Source organism: Coccinella septempunctata, chromosome 1 (genome assembly GCF_907165205.1).
Source record: "Coccinella septempunctata chromosome 1, icCocSept1.1, whole genome shotgun sequence".
Classification (NCBI taxonomy): domain Eukaryota; kingdom Metazoa; phylum Arthropoda; class Insecta; order Coleoptera; family Coccinellidae; genus Coccinella; species Coccinella septempunctata.
Genome location: NC_058189.1, coordinates 56,525,276 through 56,549,716, shown reverse-complemented (window position 1 = coordinate 56,549,716; position 24,441 = coordinate 56,525,276). Strand labels below are relative to the sequence as shown.

General features: G+C 36.7%; 2 protein-coding genes across 2 annotated transcripts in view; one reads left to right on the top strand and one right to left on the bottom strand.

Moving 5' to 3' along the window:
• LOC123321266 (protein furry) overlaps positions 1–24,441 on the top strand; it is a 48,653-nt gene that overhangs the window by 4,352 nt on the left and 19,860 nt on the right. Inside the window, exons 8-26 of the mRNA XM_044908715.1 lie at positions 2–910; positions 1,517–2,078; positions 2,692–2,883; positions 3,570–3,740; positions 3,847–4,166; positions 4,224–4,486; positions 7,306–7,460; positions 7,516–7,673; positions 16,337–16,462; positions 18,634–18,755; positions 18,808–18,906; positions 19,025–19,159; positions 19,271–19,481; positions 20,966–21,096; positions 21,155–21,288; positions 21,384–21,670; positions 21,760–21,867; positions 22,739–23,194; positions 23,284–23,888. Of these exons, the coding sequence (XP_044764650.1) occupies positions 2–910; positions 1,517–2,078; positions 2,692–2,883; positions 3,570–3,740; positions 3,847–4,166; positions 4,224–4,486; positions 7,306–7,460; positions 7,516–7,673; positions 16,337–16,462; positions 18,634–18,755; positions 18,808–18,906; positions 19,025–19,159; positions 19,271–19,481; positions 20,966–21,096; positions 21,155–21,288; positions 21,384–21,670; positions 21,760–21,867; positions 22,739–23,194; positions 23,284–23,888 (5,144 nt within the window). The remainder of the gene's footprint in view (position 1; positions 911–1,516; positions 2,079–2,691; positions 2,884–3,569; positions 3,741–3,846; positions 4,167–4,223; positions 4,487–7,305; positions 7,461–7,515; positions 7,674–16,336; positions 16,463–18,633; positions 18,756–18,807; positions 18,907–19,024; positions 19,160–19,270; positions 19,482–20,965; positions 21,097–21,154; positions 21,289–21,383; positions 21,671–21,759; positions 21,868–22,738; positions 23,195–23,283; positions 23,889–24,441) is intronic.
• LOC123321274 (neuropeptides capa receptor) lies at positions 12,023–14,939 on the bottom strand. Its single transcript, XM_044908728.1, has 5 exons — positions 14,829–14,939; positions 13,752–14,051; positions 12,567–13,004; positions 12,242–12,440; positions 12,023–12,089 (listed from the first exon to the last, which is right to left on the bottom strand). The coding sequence occupies exons 1-5, from the start codon at positions 14,910–14,912 to the stop codon at positions 12,025–12,027; spliced, it is 1,086 nt and encodes a 361-aa protein (XP_044764663.1). The 5' UTR covers positions 14,913–14,939; the 3' UTR covers positions 12,023–12,024.

Below are 24,441 nucleotides of genomic sequence, written 5' to 3'. Positions count from 1 at the left end.
GAATCGATGTATCGTCTTCTTTGGGTTTATGTGATAAGGCTCAAATGTGAAAGTAATTCAGTAACCCAATCAAGAATCCAAAGCATTGTTAATTCACTCTTTCCGAAGGGATCCAAGGTTGTAGTACCAAGAGATACCCCACTGAATATATTTGTGAAAATAATTCACTTTATCGCTCAGGAAAGGCTAGACTTTGCCATGAAAGAAATAGTTTATGATCTTCTTTCTGTGGGCAAACCGATTAAAATAATATTGACACCTGAGAGAATGAGTATCGGACTGCGGGCATTCTTAGTGGTAGCTGATAGTTTACAGGAGAAGGAAGGAGAACCACCGATGCCTAGATCAGTTGGGGTGATGCCGAGTGGCAATACCTTGAGAGTGAAAAAAACATTCAAAAATAAAGTTTTAACTGAGGATACCATTGGAACAATTGGAATGAGTTCATATTTTCCTCCTGTTCGAACGGCTTTTGCGGAAATCCTCGTACTTCTCGATTCGGCGTTCGGTAAACCTTTTCTGATGACCAACAGCCAGAATCTTTTAAAACCAGAGGAACTAATGTTGGGTGAACGCAAACCGAAAATGGACTTGTTCAGAACATGTGTAGCTGCAGTTCCGAGACTGATTCCAGATGATATGACCAGTGCAGAGCTAGTCGATCTGTTGAGTAGATTGACTGTTCACATGGATGAAGAAGTCAGGGCTTTGGCTTATCAGAGCCTTCAAACTCTGGTGATCGATCTTCCCGACTGGAGGCATGATGTTATTTGGGGATTGACCCAGTTCTTGATGAAGGATATTTTAGATACTTACCCCCAATTGATGGATAACGGTTTGAAAATGGTATTAAATTTACTGATCACTTGGAAAAATGCAATTACCGGAAGTAATACGGTTCCTAGGATGAGTAAGTACTTCCATGTTTATTTGATGGAAATTTTTTACTCTCAAGTAACAAGCTTTTCAATGAGTGGATTTATGTAGTATAATATTCATTTGGTGGTTTGGAAATGATAAAATTCCCAAAAAAAATTTCTAGATAGATCATGTTGCCGAATCCCTGAAATCATGTTATTAACCAGGTTCAATGGCGAAAAACCAAAATGTGGGTTTTAACCACTTTTTTTGCTAACTTTCATCAGCTTTCACTTAGGTGATGTGTATTTATTGTCTAGAATGCGTCATTCAAGGGTTATAAGCATAAAACTGGAAAAACATAAAATTTTATGCTTTTTTGTCCTTTTTATTATGAAGCCATATCAGAATCATGATTTTCTGGATATAATGGTTCTTTGAAACAAATAGTGTAGGTCTGTGAAGTTAAATGCTCCTTTAACCATCATCTATCCAATATATGCTAGTAAACTAAGCCTCATTTTTAGAAAATTTTCATTTGAGGCACAGTTTTCGTCAGTTTGGAGTCATTTTTTGCATTGAATCCACTCTTCGAAAATCCCATAACAATTTTATTTTTTATATTGGAGATCAATCTTATTGCGACAACTTTTTCCAGGCAGAGATTATAACGAATTCAAATCTAGCGTAGTTGATTCAACTCTAACCAAAAAGACTGATACCGTTAAAATAGAAACTTTGACTTCCGCTCTGAATTTGGTGGAAGCTTTAGCTATGGTGATGTTGTGCAATAACCGTCTAACAACGAGAAGAGTTTCAGTTCTGATATTGAAAGAGGTGAAAACTCTATTCAAGTTACTGAACATAACCAATATACAAGCCGCTATAGAAATTATGGACAAGTGCTGTCCGGAAATTGTTAGTAAATATCTGTATCTGTTACCTCCGGCTGAAAAATCTGCCGTCCAAGCAACTTCGTCGATTGATTTGCAATGGTTGAGCGAGAGGAATTCTAGCGTGTGGACAGCGGGACTTTGCGAAGATGGTACCATTAAGAGCCTAAATACTTCGTCGTTTACAGTAGTGGACCCATGGTGCAGTATTTTGTTTGATTTCTTTGATACTGGAAGGTTGATCGATCAATGTCCGACCCTCATATCGAATATCTGGCCTATCGTTTTCTCTAGATTGAATACACTGTACACAGTAGTAGATCTTACGTGAGTAACATATATTATTTGACCTGAATAAAATTTTACAGGGTGAGTCTTTGACTCGTACAAATAGTTTAACGGTAGATTCTTGAGGTCAAAACAAACTTTTTTTTCTATAGCATTTTTCCAATTCGGCCCTGATAAAAAGATGAAGCCACATTATAGGAGAAAATATGAAGAATACTTTTATTTTACAAAACGTTGAAAAATTCATTAGGTAACGTCAAACTTAGTTCCAAGAGTTGGTTTCTTTGAATTTTTGGTATTTTTATGGTACGTAATGGTAATAATGAGAAAACTGGAAGACATAGGTGATATCTTGTGTTCGAAAAAGATTCATCAAATAAATGAAAAACTACATCCATAAAATCATTCTATTCGTTTTTGAAATCGAACTAAAAATAAAAAATTTTTATAGTTCTTCAACAGCCTGTATCTTTCAAACCAAGCCGATTCGGAAAAAATGGTAAATGAAAGGAGTGTTTCTTTTGACCTCAAGAATCTATTGTTAAAATATTTGTACAAGTCCAAGACTCACCCTGTATATTCAATAATACAACAATAATTCACCCATTAAGGGTAGCAGTTATGAATAAGTTTGAGTGTTTGTTGTTTTCAGACCGTTAAGCGATAACAGAGCTTCGCTATTGAGAAGTTCCACAGCTGTCAAGAAAACACCAAGTGAAAAAGACGCATACTTACATCTATGGAAAAATTATGTAACATTAGCTTTTCGAGTACTTCCAAAAATAACCCCAAATATTCCAGTACCACAACCGATAAGATGCGTCAGTCCTGACTCCAGTTCAGGGTAAGAAATAAGTGGATTAGGTGTAATGCAATCGTGACAATTCGCTTGTTAAAGTTTTCAGTAACATTCAAAGAATATTTTGAGATTTTTCTTAATTTACACCATATTTATTTGACTTTTTTCTCAGTTGCTCAGTTTGGATTTTCAGATATTTTCGGAAAGGACTTACCTAAAAAGGCAAAATTTCAAGGAATATTTTATGAGAGCGAACATGGGATTGAGTTGAGTGATCATAATTTGAAGTCAGGTTTTGCCAAAATTTTAAGAGTTTTAAGTCTATTGTTGAACTTGTAGTGGGAATCAAAGGAATACAGTTTTTTTTTTCGAAAAGCTTAGAAGAATGCAACTTAGATACTAACAAAATCTGGTATTATCAGAAAATAATAACACTATCAAGTATTACATGAATATACAGGGTTATTCATGCTGTGTCCACTTGATCTTGAGTTTTTATGAAAATTTGTGGATCAAAATGAATTAGATGTTATACAGTAGTAAAAATGAGGAGTAATGAACTTATTATATTATCAGTATTACATAGATTGAAATTAATATTAGATAGAATTTTTGAGTACAAATCGAATGGAATGATACTCTTATCTAGAAGAGTAATAAAGGAAGATGCATGCCTTGCAAATTTCATACTTATTTGTAACTTTTCTAATAACTAGCATTCAATATTCCAGTTCCAATACAGACAGCAGCCTAAGCAGTAATGAAAAAATCGAAAATAAATTAGCAAGTGTATCTCCTACTGGTCTCTACAAACTGGTAGTACCATTCTTACGCTGTGAAGGTCCTGATGTCAGAGATACCACGATATATGCCTTAGGTCACATCCATCATGATGCTTTAGGGTGAGATTTTCTTTATGAATTATAAACTTTCTTTACATGACAAGAATTTGTCTATTAGCATTGGTGCTTCCCTATGAAGAAAAATATTATAACAACTTACTTTCAGGGATCTACTAGAAGAATTAGTCCCGTACATTAAGGAAATAACGGAGAAGAAACAAGAAAATGTTAGGAGGCGCAGAAGGAAGAACCCATTGCGATTGACACTAATAAAATTATTCGAACAATTAGCGGAAAAAGGAACATTGGGCGTCAGTTCTTGGGCCATCGATAGGAACCGATTGACATTGATTCCTCAAATAACTGAGTTTATAGAAGCTGTAAGATACTATTTGGAGCTTGAACCAGACAAAACTTCCGTCGGGGCCAAGGAATTGATACTTCATTTCTGCAACTTCATAAAGAAAATGTTCGAGAATTTTGATCGTAAGTATTGAAACTTGCAGAAATGGCTTTGGATACACTAAAAGAATTTTTTTTCAGTGGAACGAAGAGCGAACTTACTGAAAAGAGATCTTCGTAAAAAAATATTCCTGTTATTTTCCCAGTCAGCTGGAAAATACAGTTTGAAACCAAACCCAACAAGTGATGGGGATCAAGAAAAAATAAGCGATTTTCAATATGCGGTTCTTCAGTCTATGAGCGCGGTTTTGTGCTGTGGTCCTTGTTTCAGTCCTAGTGATTGGGTGGAAGATTCGCCCTACTACCTTTGGTTAGATACTATGCTAAATAGCAGTGAAGAAAAAGTGAGTCAGTATTTAATTTTTTGGTAATTTGTAATGATCGTTTTGCGCAGAGTTCCTTAGAATTGAGAAAGGAACAATCTCATTGGCACATTATCCTAGTTGGCTTTGAAATATTCTATGCTCACTTAAAGGGTTTTGATCTATACAGGGTGAGTCTTTGACTCGTACAAATATTTTATCAGTAGATTCTTGAAGTCAAAACAAACACTTTTTTCCCATACCATTTTTTCCAATTTGGCTCTGATAAAAAGATATAGCCATTTTAAATTTTCGTAATGAGCTGTGCCACCCCTGGAGAAACAAAAGGCCCTCCAGACTCGCCGCTGGCAACCTTTTCATTTCTTCAATCTTCTTTTGCTTCGAGGTTACAATTCCGCATTAAAATTTACGTGCTTGGTATCATTTCCCTGAATATACAGGGTGGTCCATCCATAACTTTCCACCCCGAATTTTGAGCTTTGGGATGGAATAACGAAAAAACGCTCAGACAGGTCAAATTTTGTTGAAAGGGGGACAAATATGGGTGTTCAAATGAGTTTGATATGACTACCCCTCTGGCCGCAACCCCTAACAGCTCTCATTTCTTAATAGGGAAAAGGGGTCAAATAGCACCTTGTTGGAAAGACAATTCAATTTCCTGCACGAGTGTATTTTTTTTTCATCGCTTTATTATTATACAGAGTGACTCAGCATTCAATAACTTTCACACGCCGAATTTGGATCTTTAAGATGGAAAAAACGCTCGGACGGGTCAAAAAATTAATTTGATATCACTACACCTCTAGAGCAATTATTTTTGAATAGAGATAATAATAGGTCGTAAATCGTGCGCTTTCGTTTAAATTGAAATAATTGCTGTTAGGGTAGCGACTAGAGGGGTAGTGATATCGAATTCATTTTTTGAACCGTCCGAGCGTTTTCTCCATTTCAAAGATCCAAATTCGGCGTGTGAAAGTTATTGATGGAATACTGAGTCACACTGTATAATAATAAAGTGATGAAAAAAAATACACTCATGCTGGAAATTGAATTGCCTTTCCAACAAGGTGCTGCTCAACCCCTTTTCCCTATTCAAAAATGAGAGCTGTAAGGGGTTGCGGCTAGAGGGGTAGTGATATCAAACTCATTTGAACACCCTTATTTGTCCCCCTTTCAACAAAATTTGACCTGTCTGAGCGTTTTTTTGTTATTCCATCCGAAAGCTCAAAATTCGGGGTGGAAAAAGTTATGGCTGGCACACCCTGTATGGGAATCATCTATTCATTAAATGAATTTTCAGCTAGTCTTGAGGAGAAATAGGATAGGAAGTTTCTTTAATTCAGGGAGTGATTACAAAGAGGAAAATCACGCTGCCAAATCAGTTATGTTCTAGAGGGAGACTATTGAAATTAAACCTTCATCATATCATTTAACAAGCACAAAAAATTCTGAGAAATTTGGAAACGATAGATTTCAACAATTATAATCCAATCAACAACACACTTTGAACGCCTTTTCAGGAATTGATTTCTTTAATCGCCGTGAATTCTTTTATCTCTTCGATCAACTAAAAACAGGTGCCTTGAAGTGCTATAGTGGTAATTTGAGTTTTGGAGTTGTTTGATCCTGATTTGTTGAGTTTTTGTCCTGAAATGGCCTTGTACGACCGACGGTGCGTTATCGTGATGCAAAATGAACTACTTTCTTTCTACAAATCTGGCCATCTCCGATGAATTGTCTTTCAGTACTAGTTGATCGATAACTTATTTTATGCCCTTAGTTCTTTCAAAATCTCTACTAACTCTTAATTACAATTTCTAGTCACAATTTCCTTTTAATGTTGAGAACGTAGAGGGCCGGTCCAGAGCGAGGATTTTTCACTACATCTCAACCACTTTCAAATACACTACCTCTCATAGGCACGCATTTTTCGATAAGGTCGAATGACTGTGAGCATTATGCAACGGTTTGAATGCTTCCACATAAGAAATCACGCAAAATTGCGTGTTGTTCACTTCACTTCATTTCGTTTTGACAAGCCAGTCTCAATGGAGACTGGATAATAAGAGATATGACTCCATATCTTGCAGAGATCTCGAGATCATAATCGATTGGTGTCACAGGAATCTCGTGAGCTTCAATACAACAAAATTCACACTATTTCACTGCTAATATTGATGAAAGAGCAGACACTGGAGCATACAGACTCCTTGGAACTTGTTGGAGACGAAGCCTTGTCTGGCACAATGGACTCGGCAATTGCTGCTGAAAAGAAGAAAGGGATTTTTTTTTCACAAATATGTTTCACCCTCCAACTCGCAAATACTCTAGAAGGCCAAATACGACCAGGATTGGAATACTACTCTCATGTGCTTCCACAGCACTGCTTGACTTTGTCCAGAAGAGCACTATTCGTCTGACAGCTGACTCCAATATTACCCAGCGTTTGGTATTTGTGGCAAATACCGATCCTCCATTGTTCTATAGATACTTCCATGGCCAATGTTCTTTGGGGTTGACCTATTATGCCATGAATTGAGGAACCTTTTAAAAGCATTTGCCCAACAGCTGAATCCCACAGTTGAATTTCGGACATCTAGTACAGAGCGTATTAATTAACTTACTCTTTCTACACTCCATTTATTCACGGTACTCTACCTATTTAGGTCCAACTTGCGTGAAATTATTTGATGGGACCATTCATTTGTGAGCTTTTACTGTTCCACCTCTTCATGTAAGGATACAAGTTCCTTCTTTGGCCCCTCTCTTCGCAAATCGTCAATATTTTTCACTTCACCACTCATTCATATTCACAAATATGATGGTATGTTTCTTTGAAGGTCTTCAAACTCGCCCAAGAAACCGTCATCTTACTTCTGGAAGCCAATCCTGACATTGGTCTACTTGTGGATTGGCTTATAGAAAAGTGCTTTACATACAGCTATCCGGTTGCAGACGAATGTTTCCTTGCATTGTCATACATGTTCAGTACAAGGTAGGTTCAATTTTCAATCCACAACTTCCCGAGTACTGTGGAATATTAATTACAGGGAATATCCTTGCGACCACTACTATGCAGTGATCAATGTAACCTTGATGAATACTGGTTGTCCAAGAACACACATCCGAGACACTGCATTGCAACTTCTTCAAATTCTTGACAAGAGGTTCTTTGGAAGTGTTAGTCCTCATCTTGAAAGTGAAACTGGTGAGTACCTTTATCATGTTGGATTGCTATTTGATTCCAGGATGTTCCAACTTGGAAGTCTTCGTCATTTAAAGATATGCACATACAAATTGAGATCTTCTCAATTTAGAAAATTTAGTTCACTTAATTACTTTCTCAAATTCACCAGGCCATTCTTCGAGAGGGAAAATAAGTTTATTTTTATCATACTTGAGGTATAACAACTGTAACAGCGTTTTATAACTAAAGTTCCCTTACCTTTGCAATCAGTGATATTGAAATTTCTTCCCAACAAACAGCAGATACAAACTCTTGCAAAAATTATACTTGAATGAAGAACATACATCAGATAGATTTTGAATTTTCACAATATATTTGAACTGTTTCTACATGTTGTTCCGTTCAAGAAAAATTATGTCAAAGCTTCAAAAAGTGGAAATACCATTTTGATCATCTCTGCTACTAGTCAAAGCTCCACTTTAAACAGTCGACATTTGAAGTACATAACTTCAAATAAATAGCAACTTCATTTAATTTGAATAAATTATTACATGCTTTTCGTGAACTTCACACACATCTTCATTCTCATTTGAAATCGTTGATATTTCTGTTTATTTGCTCTTCCTTGTCACCAATCAATTGCTTGCCCCACCAAACGTTTATTGAAATTCAGTACTTACCTTATCTCCTAAAATGAATATCCTGTTCTTGAACGTTTTCTGTCAGTTTATTCATTTAAAGAAAGTATGCATTCACACCAACCATTAAATCAGTAATTGAATAAATAATTCTGACTGTAATTGCATATGCATAGCATTTTTTCCTTAACCATCACTGACTTTGAATGAATGCAAACATTGCAATTCACTTCAAATCCTTCAGATATGAAGTCATCTTCTTACTCATACTCCACATCATTTTTGCTGAACGCACTATGAGCCGGCGCTTTCCATCTGTCAGGAACTTTATTAGATGACAGAAAATTCTCAGTCTCTAAGCCTGAGCTCAATGGCTAACCCTTGGGAGGAAACAGCCAGTCTGGTAAATGGCCACCTGTTTAATAAACAGGTTTAAACATCTAAAGAAGATGGGACCCACTGGTTGTTCCTTGTGCTGCTTGTGCAGGAGCAGTGATAAGACTGTTGAACACATGTACATAACCCAACACCCACTATTCCTACAGTGAGGGGGACTCTCCGTTGACTTGTGGCATTTTTGTTGGTGTACCTGAAGTGTGAGTCACTCCAACTGCATGCCGATGAACAATGGGCCATAAGGCCTCAGTTCATCCCGGAAGAGACACGGCAGATAGAAGAAGCCTCACAATGAATGAAACTTGAAAATGCTATAAGAGGCTCCATATTTTTGTAAGGAAAAGCCAAGAAGATTTACCACTTTTGGATCATTTTCTATGAAATAATGCTTATTATCATCAGAACTCCATGGACTCATGTTGTTTTTTTTATAATTTTATTTCACCAGATTGCCATCTAATTTGTGTACTCAACAAGTGTCTCTATGAAGTCATCAGTTTTCAATGAGTTTTCTCTTTCCAAATCAGAAAGTATCATTTGGTTGGTTTCAGTTGCAATTTCAGAAAGCTTTCCTGAGCGTTTCTTGAAAAATTCTCTTTATTCTATACCTATTTTCCCAGTTAATTGGAAAAAAATCTTCAACATTAGAAAATAGAATCATTCTTCTAACAAGATATTAGAATGCCACAAATGCATCTTTGTGTACGCCAACTACATATACATCTATACAAGCTACAGTCCCATTTTGATGGCATAACACAAATTGCTCTTCTCCTCATCTCCATTTTCTTCTTTTACTGATAATTCATAAATTATTACATTTTCTTTAACACTATAGTCTCTGGACATACTATCTCCGCTCTCCTTTTTCATCTGGTTGATTTCCATATCCATTTTACACCTTTGATGGACTCTTTCTTCAAATGGCAACTTGTGGTTTCAAGTGAAAAGCTGAAAATTCCTCTATGAGTTTGGATTACTTCAGGCTATCAATTGAGTTCCATAGTTCTTATCAACACCGCCACCACCCTCCCCTCAGTGAACCAACACATCATCCTCTTTCAATATGTGTCGAGCAGAAATATTGATTTTCATCAAAACTGCATTTATATCTCACTTACCCACTAATCAATCGATTTATCATACCTTGAGAAAATTCTCAAAATATTATTGCCACAATCTTCTGCTGAACAGTAAAAACCATGAAAATATTCCTGCTGAATTAGGTACAAAAAGGTGAAATCTCACTTTGGTAGAACTTTTCATCATGTTCAAAATATCAAGTCTTTTCAATGAGAAAATTCCTTCCAAAATTCTGACATTTTTTATTATTGATCAACTACACGTATGAATTGAAGTTAATGGAAAATTACTTTGAAGAAACAGACACATGAAAGTACATTTGGAAAAATTCTAAACTGAGAATATTCCTCAATAAAATAAATGAAATTGAATAATTTAATATGCATCAACCTTAGCGTCTCCCACTATGTCTACCCATGTATCTCTCACGGGGTGATCTCTCCCTTGATCTAGATCTCCTTAACCTGTCACTCATTTTACCAGATCTACCATCTCTCAAAGATGATCTTATTCTTTCTCTACTCCTTGATCTCTCTCTACCCATCTCTCGTTCCCTGTCTCTAGCGTAATCAACATCATGTAAATTTTTTTTCACATCTCTATAATCATCCAAAAAATTATAATCTTGTTTCTTCCCAGCATTAGAAGGCTTTCCAAAATCTTCATCACCTGAACTCAAGGCATCAAATCGGGGATCCATCTCATTTCTTTTATTTGTAAGTTTCACATCAAAACTACTCAAAATACTTGCAAACTTATCGAAAGGATGTAATGTTATATCACCTACATGAACTGCATTCTCAATCTTCAGTAATAGTATATTCGGGTGATCCAACCAACTTCTTCCAACAACAATATCGATATTCAAAACATTATCATTCACTACAAATAGTTCCATGTTGGGTAGTTCAACAGAATCAACGCTCATTGTGGTTAGAGCTTTTCCAATAGAAACAATTTTTCCTTGGAAAGTTGGAGAATTCGCCATGACGTCTGTATCATCCAGCTGAACATTGAGTTGAGCCCTCTTAGCAGCGGAATATTTAATCAAACACTTTTCACTACAAGTATCCAAATAACCAGTAAACTTGATTTTACTCAAAATTACTGTCTTATAATATTTGGACTCTTCATGTTTGTTTACAAAGCTTCTTGTGCTTCGTTCTGTATCATGAGATTTTGATAGAGATGGCTCATTTTGATTTTCATTTTTCATGAAATCCCATTCATGCTCATCCATGGAGTCAAACGCTTGTGTTATAGCATTTGCCTCATCCACGTAAGGCTGAGCGAAATTGGAAGGCCCTGAAAGGTCGTCATTTCTCCTCGATGGATATTTGTAGCACTCCTTAGATTTGTGCCCCAATTTTTTGCAAACGAAACATCGCGTTACTTTGTTTTTTATCAAAATAAGATTACTTTTGGAATGTTCATCTTTATCTAACTTGTTGAATTGATTCAATCTGCAAATTTTCGCTAAATGCCCAATTTTTCCACAAGTGAAACACTTTTTCTTGTTGATATCCATTTCGAAGCCGAGTCAAAACTGATTCTAGTCTTAACCTCACTCTGCCCACCACTTTATTTTATCCAAGATAAAATCTTTCACTTTCAACAGAGAATCTAGAACAAAAATTAGACACTAATCTTCACAACATGAAAAGAAAATTTCCTTCGCAATGAAATTTTCGCCTGGAGTCCATAAACAAGAATGTCAGTTGTCATTTATCAGTTGAATCACTGAATTATAATTTTCTTTTTCTTGTTTTCAATTACGCAGCGTAAAAACATGAAATTCTATGGTGATTCAATTTAATTTCAAGGCACCTGGTGGCGAAATTCACAAACTCGATAAGTAGGTTGTTTTGCTTTGAGATCAGTTATTTGCTTGAATGTTTCCTGATGAGTTGTGTTTATGGATTATTTATACTTACTTGTAATTGCATTGTAGTTCTCCTGATGAAGAGATAAATAAATAATCTCGATCAAGAAAAAAGAGTTCACGATACAATTGAAGATTGCTGATATCTCACGAATAAAAATCATTCATATAATCAGCAATGAATTACAAATCATATGCATGGTGTATTATGTATATAAAAATTTTTCATTCCTAGGAACTCATAACACGAGATATAAATCTCTCATTTTATTCGTAATTCTGAAATATTTTTACTTTTTTCGAAAATGTTTCGTATTTTCAGAAACAATTAAGGAAATTCTTATCTGCTGCAATGAAGTCTCAATTTTTTATTTCAAAGGAAATTCAGCTTTCTTCTTATAGATGCCAATGAGCTTCCACTAGATTGTACTCTGCTATCTGTAATAGAAAAAAAAGTTAAGTGTAGTAGGTACTTTTGTTTTTTCTCTATTTCTCAGTATGAGGTATTAGCTGAAGATAAAGAGCAGGTCGGAAACAAATGTATTCTTCTTTTTGCTATTGGGTATAGATTAATTCTGCATTTTCCTTACCAGTTAGAACGATAATTTCACTTTTTCCAGAACGCTGTGGCCGTTTAATTTTCAGCAAATTCTTGAGAGCTCTTCGAAAATTTTTACCGCTCACACAATAAAGAATGAAGTTTATACCGAAATTTGTATAAAAAAGCAGCTGACACCATTGCTGTAACTGCTGCAAAGTATACGAAGGATATACTGTCACTGCTTTCACCTGAAAAAAAGCTTTTATCAGGTTTTTATTCCGTACGCTAACAAGTAGAACTGTGCAAAACATTTAATACTGAGTAGTTTAGTTTGAGCCTACGCACCATTGAGCTAATTTTATATTATCACTCACCTCAATTAAATAAGCAACTATTCTCAAAATGTAACTAGGAAAATTGAAGCATAGAAAGACGGTGGACACCATCAGCAGCATTTTGGTGATACTCTTCTGGGATATCGTATTAGCGTATTTCAATTTCAGCGAGTCGGATGCCTTTCCGAATCTACTTCCTCTCATAGTCATTCCTCTTCTTATCTTGGTGAAATGAAATAGGATCTTTCCTATCCATATATTTAGGAACGTGATTATTGTGACTGGTGCCACGTAGGTCAGAAAGGTGTCTATGTAGTTGAATTTGATTGCCAAATCGGCCAGTTCGGGTTGAATTCCGCAGATGCTTGTACCACTATGGTCGGTTATTGCGGACAAGTAAACGAGCGGTATATAAAGGATAATAGCAAATACTACAAGGCTGAGTATTACTAATTTTGCTCTGGCCACTGTCCATACCTGGAATAAAGAATTTTGATCAATTAGTCTCAGTCATATTTTGAGTGCTACTGAAGAAGGCGACAAAATCCGCTGAAACGTTGCTATGGAAGTGAATGTTTTCTTCAGGTTCCTTCCTTAAAAAATTTTACTACGTCCAAAAATGAGACGAAAACTTCGCTTTGTTTTCGACTACAGGCTGTGAATTCTCTGAAGGCAGTTATTTTCATTTTTTTCCTAAACTGATGATAGTGGAAAGTAAGTGGAGATTTGTACACTTATATCAGGAAAGAAAAAGTAAGAAAAAATTTTTTGGAAAAATTTACGTTCAATCCCTGTATAACTGAAAGTGCTTAGGCTTCAAGAATATTTTAGCCTCGATTTCAGCTCAGTTGATAATGTCGAACAATATCTTGATCCAAATTTTCAGATTTCAAGAAGTCCAGTTCTCCAGAAATGTCTAAAAGGCCCTCGAACTTGGTATACCTTGTATAAGTCACATAAACGAACAATTCAAAATAGAATCTTTCAAATCAAAATGAATCATATATTTTTAAATTAGAAATTGAAAATCTCAGGAAAGTACAACTCTCATTATCGGAAAAAAAATTAAATTTTTTGTTTTCAACTGCCTGTGTTTGGAAGACAGAGCCTCTCTGGCTATAAGATCTTATGAAGTTGTTATCCTATTTTTCAACGTAGTATCCTCATCATGCTCTTCGAAGTGTTGTTAGACTCTTGTATTTATTTCTGAGTATTAAAACTTACCGAACGTTGATTCAAAGGATACTTGACGGCAATGAATCTCTCCAGCGTGAAGGCAACCACCAGCCATACGCTCAAGAAACTGCAAACTGCACTGATGTAGATCAGGGCTTGACATGTGCCTTCGTTGTTGAACACGTCTATTTCGAAAAAACGAAGCCAAACCATGAAAATCGATAGCAGGAATAAGGTGTCACTTACTGCCAAGGCGGACAAATAGTAAGACGATGAAAGGTGTCTCATTTTTTTGCTGTGGAAGAACACGTAAACGGAGATGGAATTACCAACAGTCCCTAGACAAACCTGCGGAAGTAGTGCGTATATTAAAACTAGATTCATATGAGTAAGTCGATGACATGCACTCAGGGTTGGGAAAAATGTTGAGGCGCAGGTGATGCCAGACAGAACTCAAATCTTAATATGTCTTTCACTCCAAACAACAATTTTCATCAGGAATAAAATTTTTTGTGGAATGGATAATGATAAAGTTCTCCGTATTTTAAAAACTTTTTAATACGCACTATAGTGCGGTACCACACTTTATCACCGCATTTTTATTTACATGAAGGTTTATGGATGGGCAAGGGTGAAAAAAATATCGGTATATTGTATCGATATTTCTCAATAGTATCGATATACATCGGGGAAAAAATATCGATATTTCGATATATTGGTAGATTCAATACCACATGCAATTCAACTACATTCAACTAACTGCCAACTTGTAATTGACTAAAATCCAAATCGCTGATTCACTGTAATCCCGAGTAAGCCGAAAGCATGAAAAGGTCCAATTTTAGATCGTGCATGGGTACACACTCATATATTTTTCGTTTGACCAGATTGACCTTTAGATTCATAGTGAAACTCAATTACACAACTCGCCTCCATTATACACACAATACACATCAGATCAACGTCTTTCACACAAAAATACCGAATTTGATACTCCGAAAAAATATCGATAGTCGATATTATCGGAATTTGAAATATCGACGATATTTATCGATAATTTTCTGAAAAAATGTCGATATTTTTCGCCCATCCCAGAAGGTTTGCTGAAGCGATTGAAAAACTCACCAGAATGGGAATGTAGTAAAATTGGAACGTCTCAACCAGGGAGGTCCACGAGTAAAAGTCTTCCGGCGAAAATGTGCTTTCCATAACAGTTCTCCAAAAACCCCGCACCAACTTCTGAAACCTCGGATAGGTTTGTGTTCTCGGGAATTTCCCGCCCCATGCCTTATATCGGACAGACTCCGTGGGTGTTGAAATTTTCGCGCAACTTTCAAATTGATTTCCGCATTCTCTTCTTCATAGTTTAACTGAAAATAAATTCAACTAGGGATCCGAAAACTCAATGAAGGGCTTATTAATTTTTCAATTAGACAAATTAATTAGATAAGGGAGATATAAATGTGGACTGAGTGGGTTTTATTGAAGAAAAAGATGCATTTTTCCATATCACTACAATAAAAGTTGTATAATTGAGATTTCTGGAAGTACGTCAGAGGATAGCTTAGAATTCTTTCTGTTTCTTGTCGATAGGTAAAAGTAGGAGTTGAAGTGGAAGTCGAACTGAACCCGACTTTGTTGTAACAAAAAATAATGCAGAAAATGCATATCCTCGGTATTTACCATTTTGTCAATTTTTATTTCAAAGGACGCAAATTTTCATGTATCATTGAGGAGTTTTTCGTGCATCCTCTACGAAGGGTGGAGGGTAGATGATTTTTTTAAATGGCAACCCTAACTTGCCAGAAATGGATAGATCTTTTGTTGCTGATTATGATTTGGTCATTGATGGACCCTTTTTTATTTGGGATCAAATGGTTAAACTTATTGAAATCGAATTCTTACATTTTTATGTATTTTTAGGTCAATGACATCAACTTTAGGAGTTATTGAAGTAGATGTTTTTGAAGTGTTATCGAAAACATGCCTTTTTTCTACGATAGTAGTTGACGAATTATGAATGAGAATCATAATTACAGAAATAAGTGGACATCGATGAGTTCTGTCATCTTTCAGTAATTTCTACCCTACGAAAAAGGAATGTTTTCAATACTACTTCAAAAACACCAATCACCACAAAAAACATGAATAACAAGTAAAAATTTGAATACGATAAGTTTAACACCATCCCATTTCACCCCTTTATCAAGAAAGGGTTGACAAAAACTCCGATGAAAACGACCAAACCATCCTCGGAAACAAAAGTTCTATCCCTTTTTCTGGCACAAAGTAATGGTTGCCATTCAAAAGAACACCTTACACTCTTGTAGGAGGTCCATGACAATTTCCCCAATTATGCATGAAGGGGTAAAATAAAAATTGAACTTTCCGAGATTTTTTTACAAAATACTGAATACCTTAAAAATATGAAATTTAAGCATTACTTTTAACTCATTCTTCATTTTTATTTTATATTTGGTGTCCCTTTTTTAATTTCACAGCCTATGTGAGTCAACCGAATTTCCAATCTCCCTGATAAATTAATTGAATCAATTTTTCGTATTATCTCTTTCGCATTCCTCTTCATATATGTAAACTACTAAGAAATATGAAATATTCTTCTCGATTTCTAGGTGAAGGAACAAGAAGAAAAGGCACACTTGACTCCCTTTTGGCCACTACATTCTGCAGGTCTCAAGTGTATTTGTCGAGTCAACTTGCCCATCTTCACCCTGAATTAACCATGCCCATGTTTTCAGGTAAGTGTTGAACAACATGAACAACAAACCGCAGTTTCAAAAAACTTCTATGGTGTGCACGCAGTTGTCTTATGAAATCAAATGTAAAACTCAAAAAAAGAAAACCATCGTCCTTCCTCGCCAATACCCCACATGCTTCTCCACATTAGTGCTTCACCATGATAATAAAACGTGCATTGATTTAAATATTCCAATACTTCCTGGGTGTACTCATTCCTACGTCACTAAGTATATTAAGGATTAACCTTTGACTCTCCTCTCCCAAATCCACATTACAAATAACTGGATATCCAAAATTGAATCCCCTAAGTTTCAATCACGAAAGTTATGCGAACTTTGGCGGGGAATTTATTATTCTATAATAAAACTTCGTCATCTCAACTCCTAAGCCTATCCCTCCAAATCCATGAACTTTCAAATGGTGACGTAAATTTCGGATGTGTCACCCTTATTGTATCGGTTTCGGAATAACTGTATGGCCAGGTAAGAAGGAAGGAAATCGGTAGGTTTATATTTTCGAAGCATTTTCCTAATTTTACCTTACATAAGATGTGATTGGTATTCGAGAAACGTCACATACAAATTATTGTCGGCGAGAGGTTGTTCGGTTGTTGAAATAAACTGCTCCACATGAGTTAGGGATATTGACTTAAATTGCAAGAAAATATAGTTAAAATAAGATTTTTGTGATGAAAATTGATATTAATATGATTTCAAGTTGCAAATTAATTTTAGCCTGTAGATCTGCAGCGTATAGAGGGTGGTTAAGGAAAATCGAGTAAAATAACGAAATTTTATTCCCAGAGAATTCAAGCATTTCAAGACTATCAATACAATGTATGGACTCCACGGGCATCAATAACAGCTTGACATCTTCTTTGCATACTACACAAGAGGTTGTTGAACATTTCTTGAGGAATTTGGTTCCATAAACGGGGCAGAAGCTCTCTCAGATCATTTAAGGTTTCTGGGGTAGGTTGATGATTATCTAATCTTCTTTGGAGCATATCCCATGCATGTTCTATGCAATTCAAATCTGGTGAGTGCGGAGGTATTGTGGAATACCAAGCTCCACACGCGCATTCTCAACTATGGCTGCACGGTGCGGTCTAGCGTTATCGTCTAGAAATTGAAAAGTTTCACCAATAGCAGCGTGAACATTTGGCACAACATTGTCAATGACATGCTCCCTATAGTGTAAGACGGTCATATTCCCAGGACAAATGTGTAGATCTGTGCGCCCGTTGAAACATATCCCGGCCCATACCATAACACTACCCCCTCGGAATGGATGGACTTCTTGGACATAGCGACGATTATGGGGTATGCGTGGGATTGTCCATACATGGATTCATCAGTGAAACGTACACTACGCCATTGATCATTCCAATGGATATGTTGCCTTGCCCATTCCAGTCTTTGACGCTTATGATCACGTGTTAATGGAACTTCTCTTAATGGACGTCTGGAATCGAGATTCACCTCTTTCAAACGTCGTCTGATGGTTTCGATGGAAACTTGGACCCCATCTGCATTTTGAAGAGTATTCCGTAGCATTCTACACGTACATGTAGGATTTCTTCTCGCCGAAACGGTGATGAAACGATCCTGAGCCGGTGTTGTTTTTCGTCGCCCACCAAGCCTTGGTCTTTCCAACACCGAACCTGTCTCCCTGAACCTATTCCAAAGTCGAGATATCACACTTTGGCTGACTTGGAGCCTTTCCGCTACAACAACCTTAGTTAGGCCATCCTGTAGCATTCCGATAGCCCTATTAGCCTCAGCGTTTGTTAATTTACGTCATGGCATCAAAGCCGTTGATAAACTGACTTCATTTCAAAATAAGAACATTGAAGCATATGCAATGAAACTTCAGAAAAAAGGCGACCAGATTGGCGAAATGTCTCATACTGATTTTTATTGGATCGATTCAGGTTGTTATTGAGTTTTAAATGATTTTACAGCGATTTTCTCGAAGATTACATACTTTTAAAAACGATTGAATACGATATCCCTAACTCTTGTGGAGCAGTTTATTTCAATGAGACCATAAGACAAAACTATTTCCGATTTAATTTCCCTACCTAATTAAGCACTAATTATTGTGTCAGGAGGTCCAAATTATCTGTGATCAAATTTTCTACTAGGCAATTTACCTATATTCCTTTCAGAAATAACATACCGATTCAATACGGCCCGATCTGATATAAGACCCATGTTACTAGAATATATCCTGCCCTGGTTACATAATATGGAATTGGTCGATCCTAATGTGCCTCCTCAATATTATCAGGTGAGTTAGATTACCTATCCAGAAGCTCGATTAGTGATATCGTCCATTTCAGTATTATTCCAGTGAAAGTGGAAGAACCAAAAGAGATGGATGGGGTTCTTCAGAAGCTACAGAAATGGTTCTGAATAATATGTTCTACCTTACTGCAAAGGTAAAGGATGAAAAGATACAAGGTTTCTGTGTTACTGCATTCGAAGGAAGAGAATTATTTTGTATTTTCATTTGGTAGAATGTGGAATGATCGATACATAATATGTATTCTTTTTTAGTTTGGAGATTACCACCCTAAAGAAATAGAACTTGTTTGGAAAACGTTATGTTCTTCCTGGCCAAATAATATGAGAGTTATTATACGATATCTTATTATCATTTCCGGAATGGCTCCTACAGAACTTCTACCTTATGTAAGTAATGGGGTAGATCATGGCCTCCCACCGTGAAACCCTTGTTTGAATAGGTTAATCCGAACATTGCATTGTTTTATTCTGAAAGATGCTCTTTGTATTATTTCGTAGGCGAAACGAGTAGTATTGTATTTAGCACGAGTCCAGCCAACTAAATTATTCGACGAGATGATGACGGAACTGCAGACGGTGGAATCTTTGAATTTCAATATTGAGAGGACCGAAACACCTCCTTTCTACCGCCTGACGATGATGAGGAAGACTTCAAGCCATTCAGACGGCAATACTGGCCAAGTTGATTCGAACAGCAGGCACGATTTGAGTAAGTCACTATTGGATTGGGGATTTTCACTTCACTTTTGTTGAAATTAATGTGAATTATTGTGAATGATTGATCCGAAGATGTGACAGTCATATATATCCCCTTACGAACAGATTGTTGAAATTTATAGAGGTTATATTGGGGCTTTTTCTCAACAGAAGGTAGAACTGGTCAAAATGAAGCGTTTCACCAAAAATCACCTATACAAAACTTTCAAAATGACAAAGTTGAAAAAAAATTTAAAATTATTACTGAAATAGATCCTAATACGACCCTAGACCGTTTGTTGCTGAATTATCGCAAAGCAGTGGGAAAAAACTCATCTCCTGATTCGACCATATGGTTTCGTTTAGGATATTGGCTCGTTCGATATTTACGTGGTAACGAAAATGGAAACTTAGGATTGCCGAATTGTTCTCATTATTTTTTAGCATGGGCGCCCGCAGAAATTTTTCTCAGGGGGGGCAAAATATCATCTACGACTAGTTTTACTGAAAGAAAAATTTCTCTAACGGTGTCTATCAGAATCTCAGGGGGGCCGTGGCTCCCCCTGGCCCCCCCTGCGGGCGCCCATGTTTTTTAGTAACTTACACGATTTTATGAAATGGCTCATTTCGATACCAACTGACAGAAGAGACTTAGGACACAACTGTAAAAAATAGAATAATACTTCAAAATCTCACCAGTAAAATTCGTCTAAATTATTCACGAATTCACAGTGGGCATCACAATCTTCTTGTTCGAACATTCCAACATCCAAATGGGATGAAATGGGGAAACATCATGGCACTTTTTCAAGATAACTAACATAAGCACTATCAAGAAACTGCCTCGATTTTTTACATTTTTTTTTACCCTAAATTGCACGATACAATAATTATGATTCTCTCAAAAGTGACCTGATGCATCTAATCTGATGAACTTGGTACTGAATCATTCATTGTCCAGCCATATGTTTTTGTTTTGTTTCGTTTTTGCGATGCCGGAGTCACCTTCCACAGTCCGGTACTTGAAATTCAATGAAATTTTGTCGAACTTCTAGGGGTTGTAACTCAGCCATCTTGGATATTTAAAAAATTCACTGTTTCAATTCAGGAAAATTTTCATGAAATATTGGCCCACATATACAGCAGAAACACTTATTTAATAATATGAGAGGTGGAAAAAAGTAGTATCCAGCGATGGATAATACTCGGTTCATTTATTCTGTTCTGAAATTCCATTTTTGACCATTAAAAAACGGGCCAAAATAATTTGTACTCCGAATAGAGGCGGCAATACTTGGTGTCGCAATTTGCACGCTAATGAATTTTACATACGCAACAGTTTGGAACCAGCTGAAAATATAACGGACAGTAAAGGAAGCTTTAAGCTTAAAGTGACTTTAAATTTGATTATGAAACTGGTCGTAGGTAGTTGACCCTGGCTATATTAAAATCATTTGATTTTTGCATCAAATAATAACGTGTGATATTGCTATTCAGGTGTTGAGAAGGGTACAATTCATACAAAGAGGCACAGTGGGGAAGATCCATCCAAGGCGTCCAATGTTCTTGGTGACTTCGCCATGGAAAAATGCAAAAATCAAGAAGATATGTACTCGTCATCTGATGAGGTGATAATTCAAAATTTCACCTATTAAGTACCTACTCTAAAACAATTTAATTCTCTAGAATCCTAATCAAGATAAATGTGATATGCCTATACCTCAACCACACCCATTGCCTATGCCTGAATATGGTGGATACTTTGCTCCATTGTCAGACTATTTACCAGATAGTTCACAACCTATATCTAGCTTCCACAGGTAAATACTATTCATTGTTTCATGTCTTGTAAAAGCTAAATACTTTTCAAAAGTTAATAGTTTACACTATTTTCGATAAATGATTGTTTTTCCAGATGTAATATAGGAGTGATGTTATTGTGTGATGTGGTAATTGATGGTTTAGAATTGGACTGGACGATCCACGTACCACTCATGCTTCATGTTGCATTCTTAGGTCTAGATCATACAAGACCATTAGTGCATACCCACTGCAAGCAACTATTACTCAATCTGCTGATTGTTATTGCCCAACACAATGACTATTTGACAGTGGCTCAGATACTTCTGACGACTAAGACAGAAGAACTTGAGTTAGGACTCTCTATACCTGCGTTGCCTGTGATTTCTCATAATTACACAGGTGAGACAATATTTTTTAAATTTAGGCAATAATATTCATCATTGTTTGAAGTATCGCTGAATCAACACTGAGCTTCCCTCTCTTTCCAGAGCCAGACCCAGTCTTCGATGCTTTCTTCAGTTCTGCAACTCATCAACCTGAGGGAGATGCTAGTAAACTACCCAGTATTGATCCACCGTCCGAAAGTGAAGAACTTAGTGAGTACAATTTCCTTTATCGGGCGCTTTTCTCCATGCAGAGTACTGTAGGCGATACTTGCGTAGGTTGACTAATGTCCAAAAATTTTTCCCAGTGCAATTTGCCAATAAGGTTTTTGGCTTGCGCAGCTCTACAAGTCTTTGTCAGCGTATTGTTCTCAATGCTTCTTGTTCTCTGTTGAACTTCCTCTGTGAGTAATAGTTTCTCATCACTTCTTTTCGATGTGAATGCTTGTTTATTTAATCAATTTACGTCTTTTCCATTATCATTGTTCTTGAATATTTTAATGAATATCTAGCTTACAAGGCTCTTTAGTTTTCAGATAGACTGGCATTAGACACTAGGTAGTACAGTACAATATCATCTTCATCCTTCTAGCAAATCAGTTTTGGTTTCCTCAGTAGTTAATACTACGAACTTGCATCCTATTTCACTTGCAAAAAGAGCCTATACAGCTAAGCCCGTTTGAAAGTTACATGAATCATTATTTCAATTTCTTGAATATTCAAGGATCACTATGCGTCATGTCATTTGTTATGTTTTAACACCAATAGGAAACTGATCTATTATTTTAAGATTTTCCTGTTTTTGCTTTCCAATCTCGGGATCTTTTTCTGGGGTCAGTTTCTTGATTTAATTCGACTTTAGAAATATTCTTGATACGTTTTATTTCGTCGTGCATGTTATAAAGCATGTCTGCTAGGATAAGGTTATTAGGTATATCTATCCCATTCACCATATCCACCATATTAACCACTAGTTTCGACCTACATGTACATTTGTGCTTCCAAACTTAAAGGAAATTGAAATGAAATCAAATTTAGATTGAACTTTTTCTAAATTCCGGATATCAAACGTTCAAATTTTTAGCTGAATCCGAGGAAGAAACATCCGAACAAGTGGCCAAGCCGCCTGAAGTGAGTCTTCATACGACTTCGTCGTCAGCCACGCCAAAGTTGGAACAGAGCACGCCGAACATCATAAAATCCCTCATCGCTTTTCTGGCTAAACGTAACGACGATAGTCCGTTATGGAATTACGAAGATATCACCGCGAAAGTTTGGTCGATAAAGAGTGCCGAACAAATGGAAACTTTGCTTCAGCACGTGGTCAGGGTGTTCAGGGAATCCCTACCTTTGGGGCACATAAACGAGAGATGGGCTCAAACTGCGTTGCAGCTGGGTCTGAGTTGCTCTTCGAGACATTACGCGGGCAGGTCCTTGCAGATTTTCAGAGCTCTGAAGGTACCGATTACGACTCGAATGCTTTCTGATATTCTTAGTAGATTGGTGGAGACGGTTGCCGAACAAGGAGAGGATATGCAAGGTAAATACAAAATCGGAGTGTTCTGTTTTCTATGAGTTTGAGTCCATGAATCCTTATCTTCATCATTTGATGTCCCATTTGATTTTTAGGTTATGTAACTGAATTACTTCTCACTTTGGAAGCAGCAGTGGATTCCTTAGAATCAGATTTCCGACCCATAGATTGCATGAAAGAGTTTTTCAAATCTACTCCGAATTTGAACAACAAGGAGACAGCCCCTAAAAAGGGTATGGGCGAAGGTCAATCTAATGTAATACCTCAGATAAGTTACCAACTGCAGGGCGGTCATGCTAGGAGCACCAGTTACTCGGTTTCATACGGTTTCAAAAAGTCTACTTCCTCCCCTAACGACAACAAAGATAGGGGTAGAAGTAGCCATGAGCCGGATCATAAGATACCACTGAATAAATTCGCGTCTAACCTTGCTAGATCAAGATCAGCTCAAAGTTTGAAGATGTTAGGAGATTCGGCTACTCAGGACGATAAAATGACCATTCTGGCTCAGCTGTTCTGGCTAGCTGTGTCGCTTCTGGAATCTGACTACGAGCATGAGTTCTTGTTGGCCGTCCGTCTACTGAAAAGAGTTCTACATCGACTGCCTTTGGATAGACCTGACGCCAGAGATAAGGTGGAGAAACTTCAGCAGCAACTTCGCTGGAATTCATTCCCAGGAGTACATGCTCTCTTGCTGAAGGTGAGCTGTGCATTTTTTTCAATTTTGTTTGTTTTCTTTGCTCCATATTAACAGAGACGAAAGTGATTCATAATATTTTTTGACGAATATCCTAGATTTTCACATCTTACAGAAATTGAAATATGATTTTTCAAGTGAAATTATACAGGATGGTCCACGAATGATGATTTAAGGTTGTAGGGTCAATAGAGGGAAAATAGCAACGGAATATGGGCTTAGTCCAGGGGAGGTTTTTACCCATGTGCTGCAGAAGCACTATTTTTTCATCACCGTGAATCACAGTGGAAAATTTTACTGCAAAAAATCGTCAGGTACATACTCGAGCGTGTCAGATTAAGATACTGTATATACCCTAGGAGTCTCTGATAATAAATTCATGTAAATCTGACAGTTTGCGTGGTGGGGCTGGCCGTACGGAAGAAGTAGAAACGATAAAAAAAAATTTCAAGCGTGTCAGATTTTTGGAGGATATGTTAATTGAACCCAAAGGAAGTTACTTTTCAAGAGACTGACAATTCAGACGTGACGCAAGGTCACAGCGGTCCTTTGACAT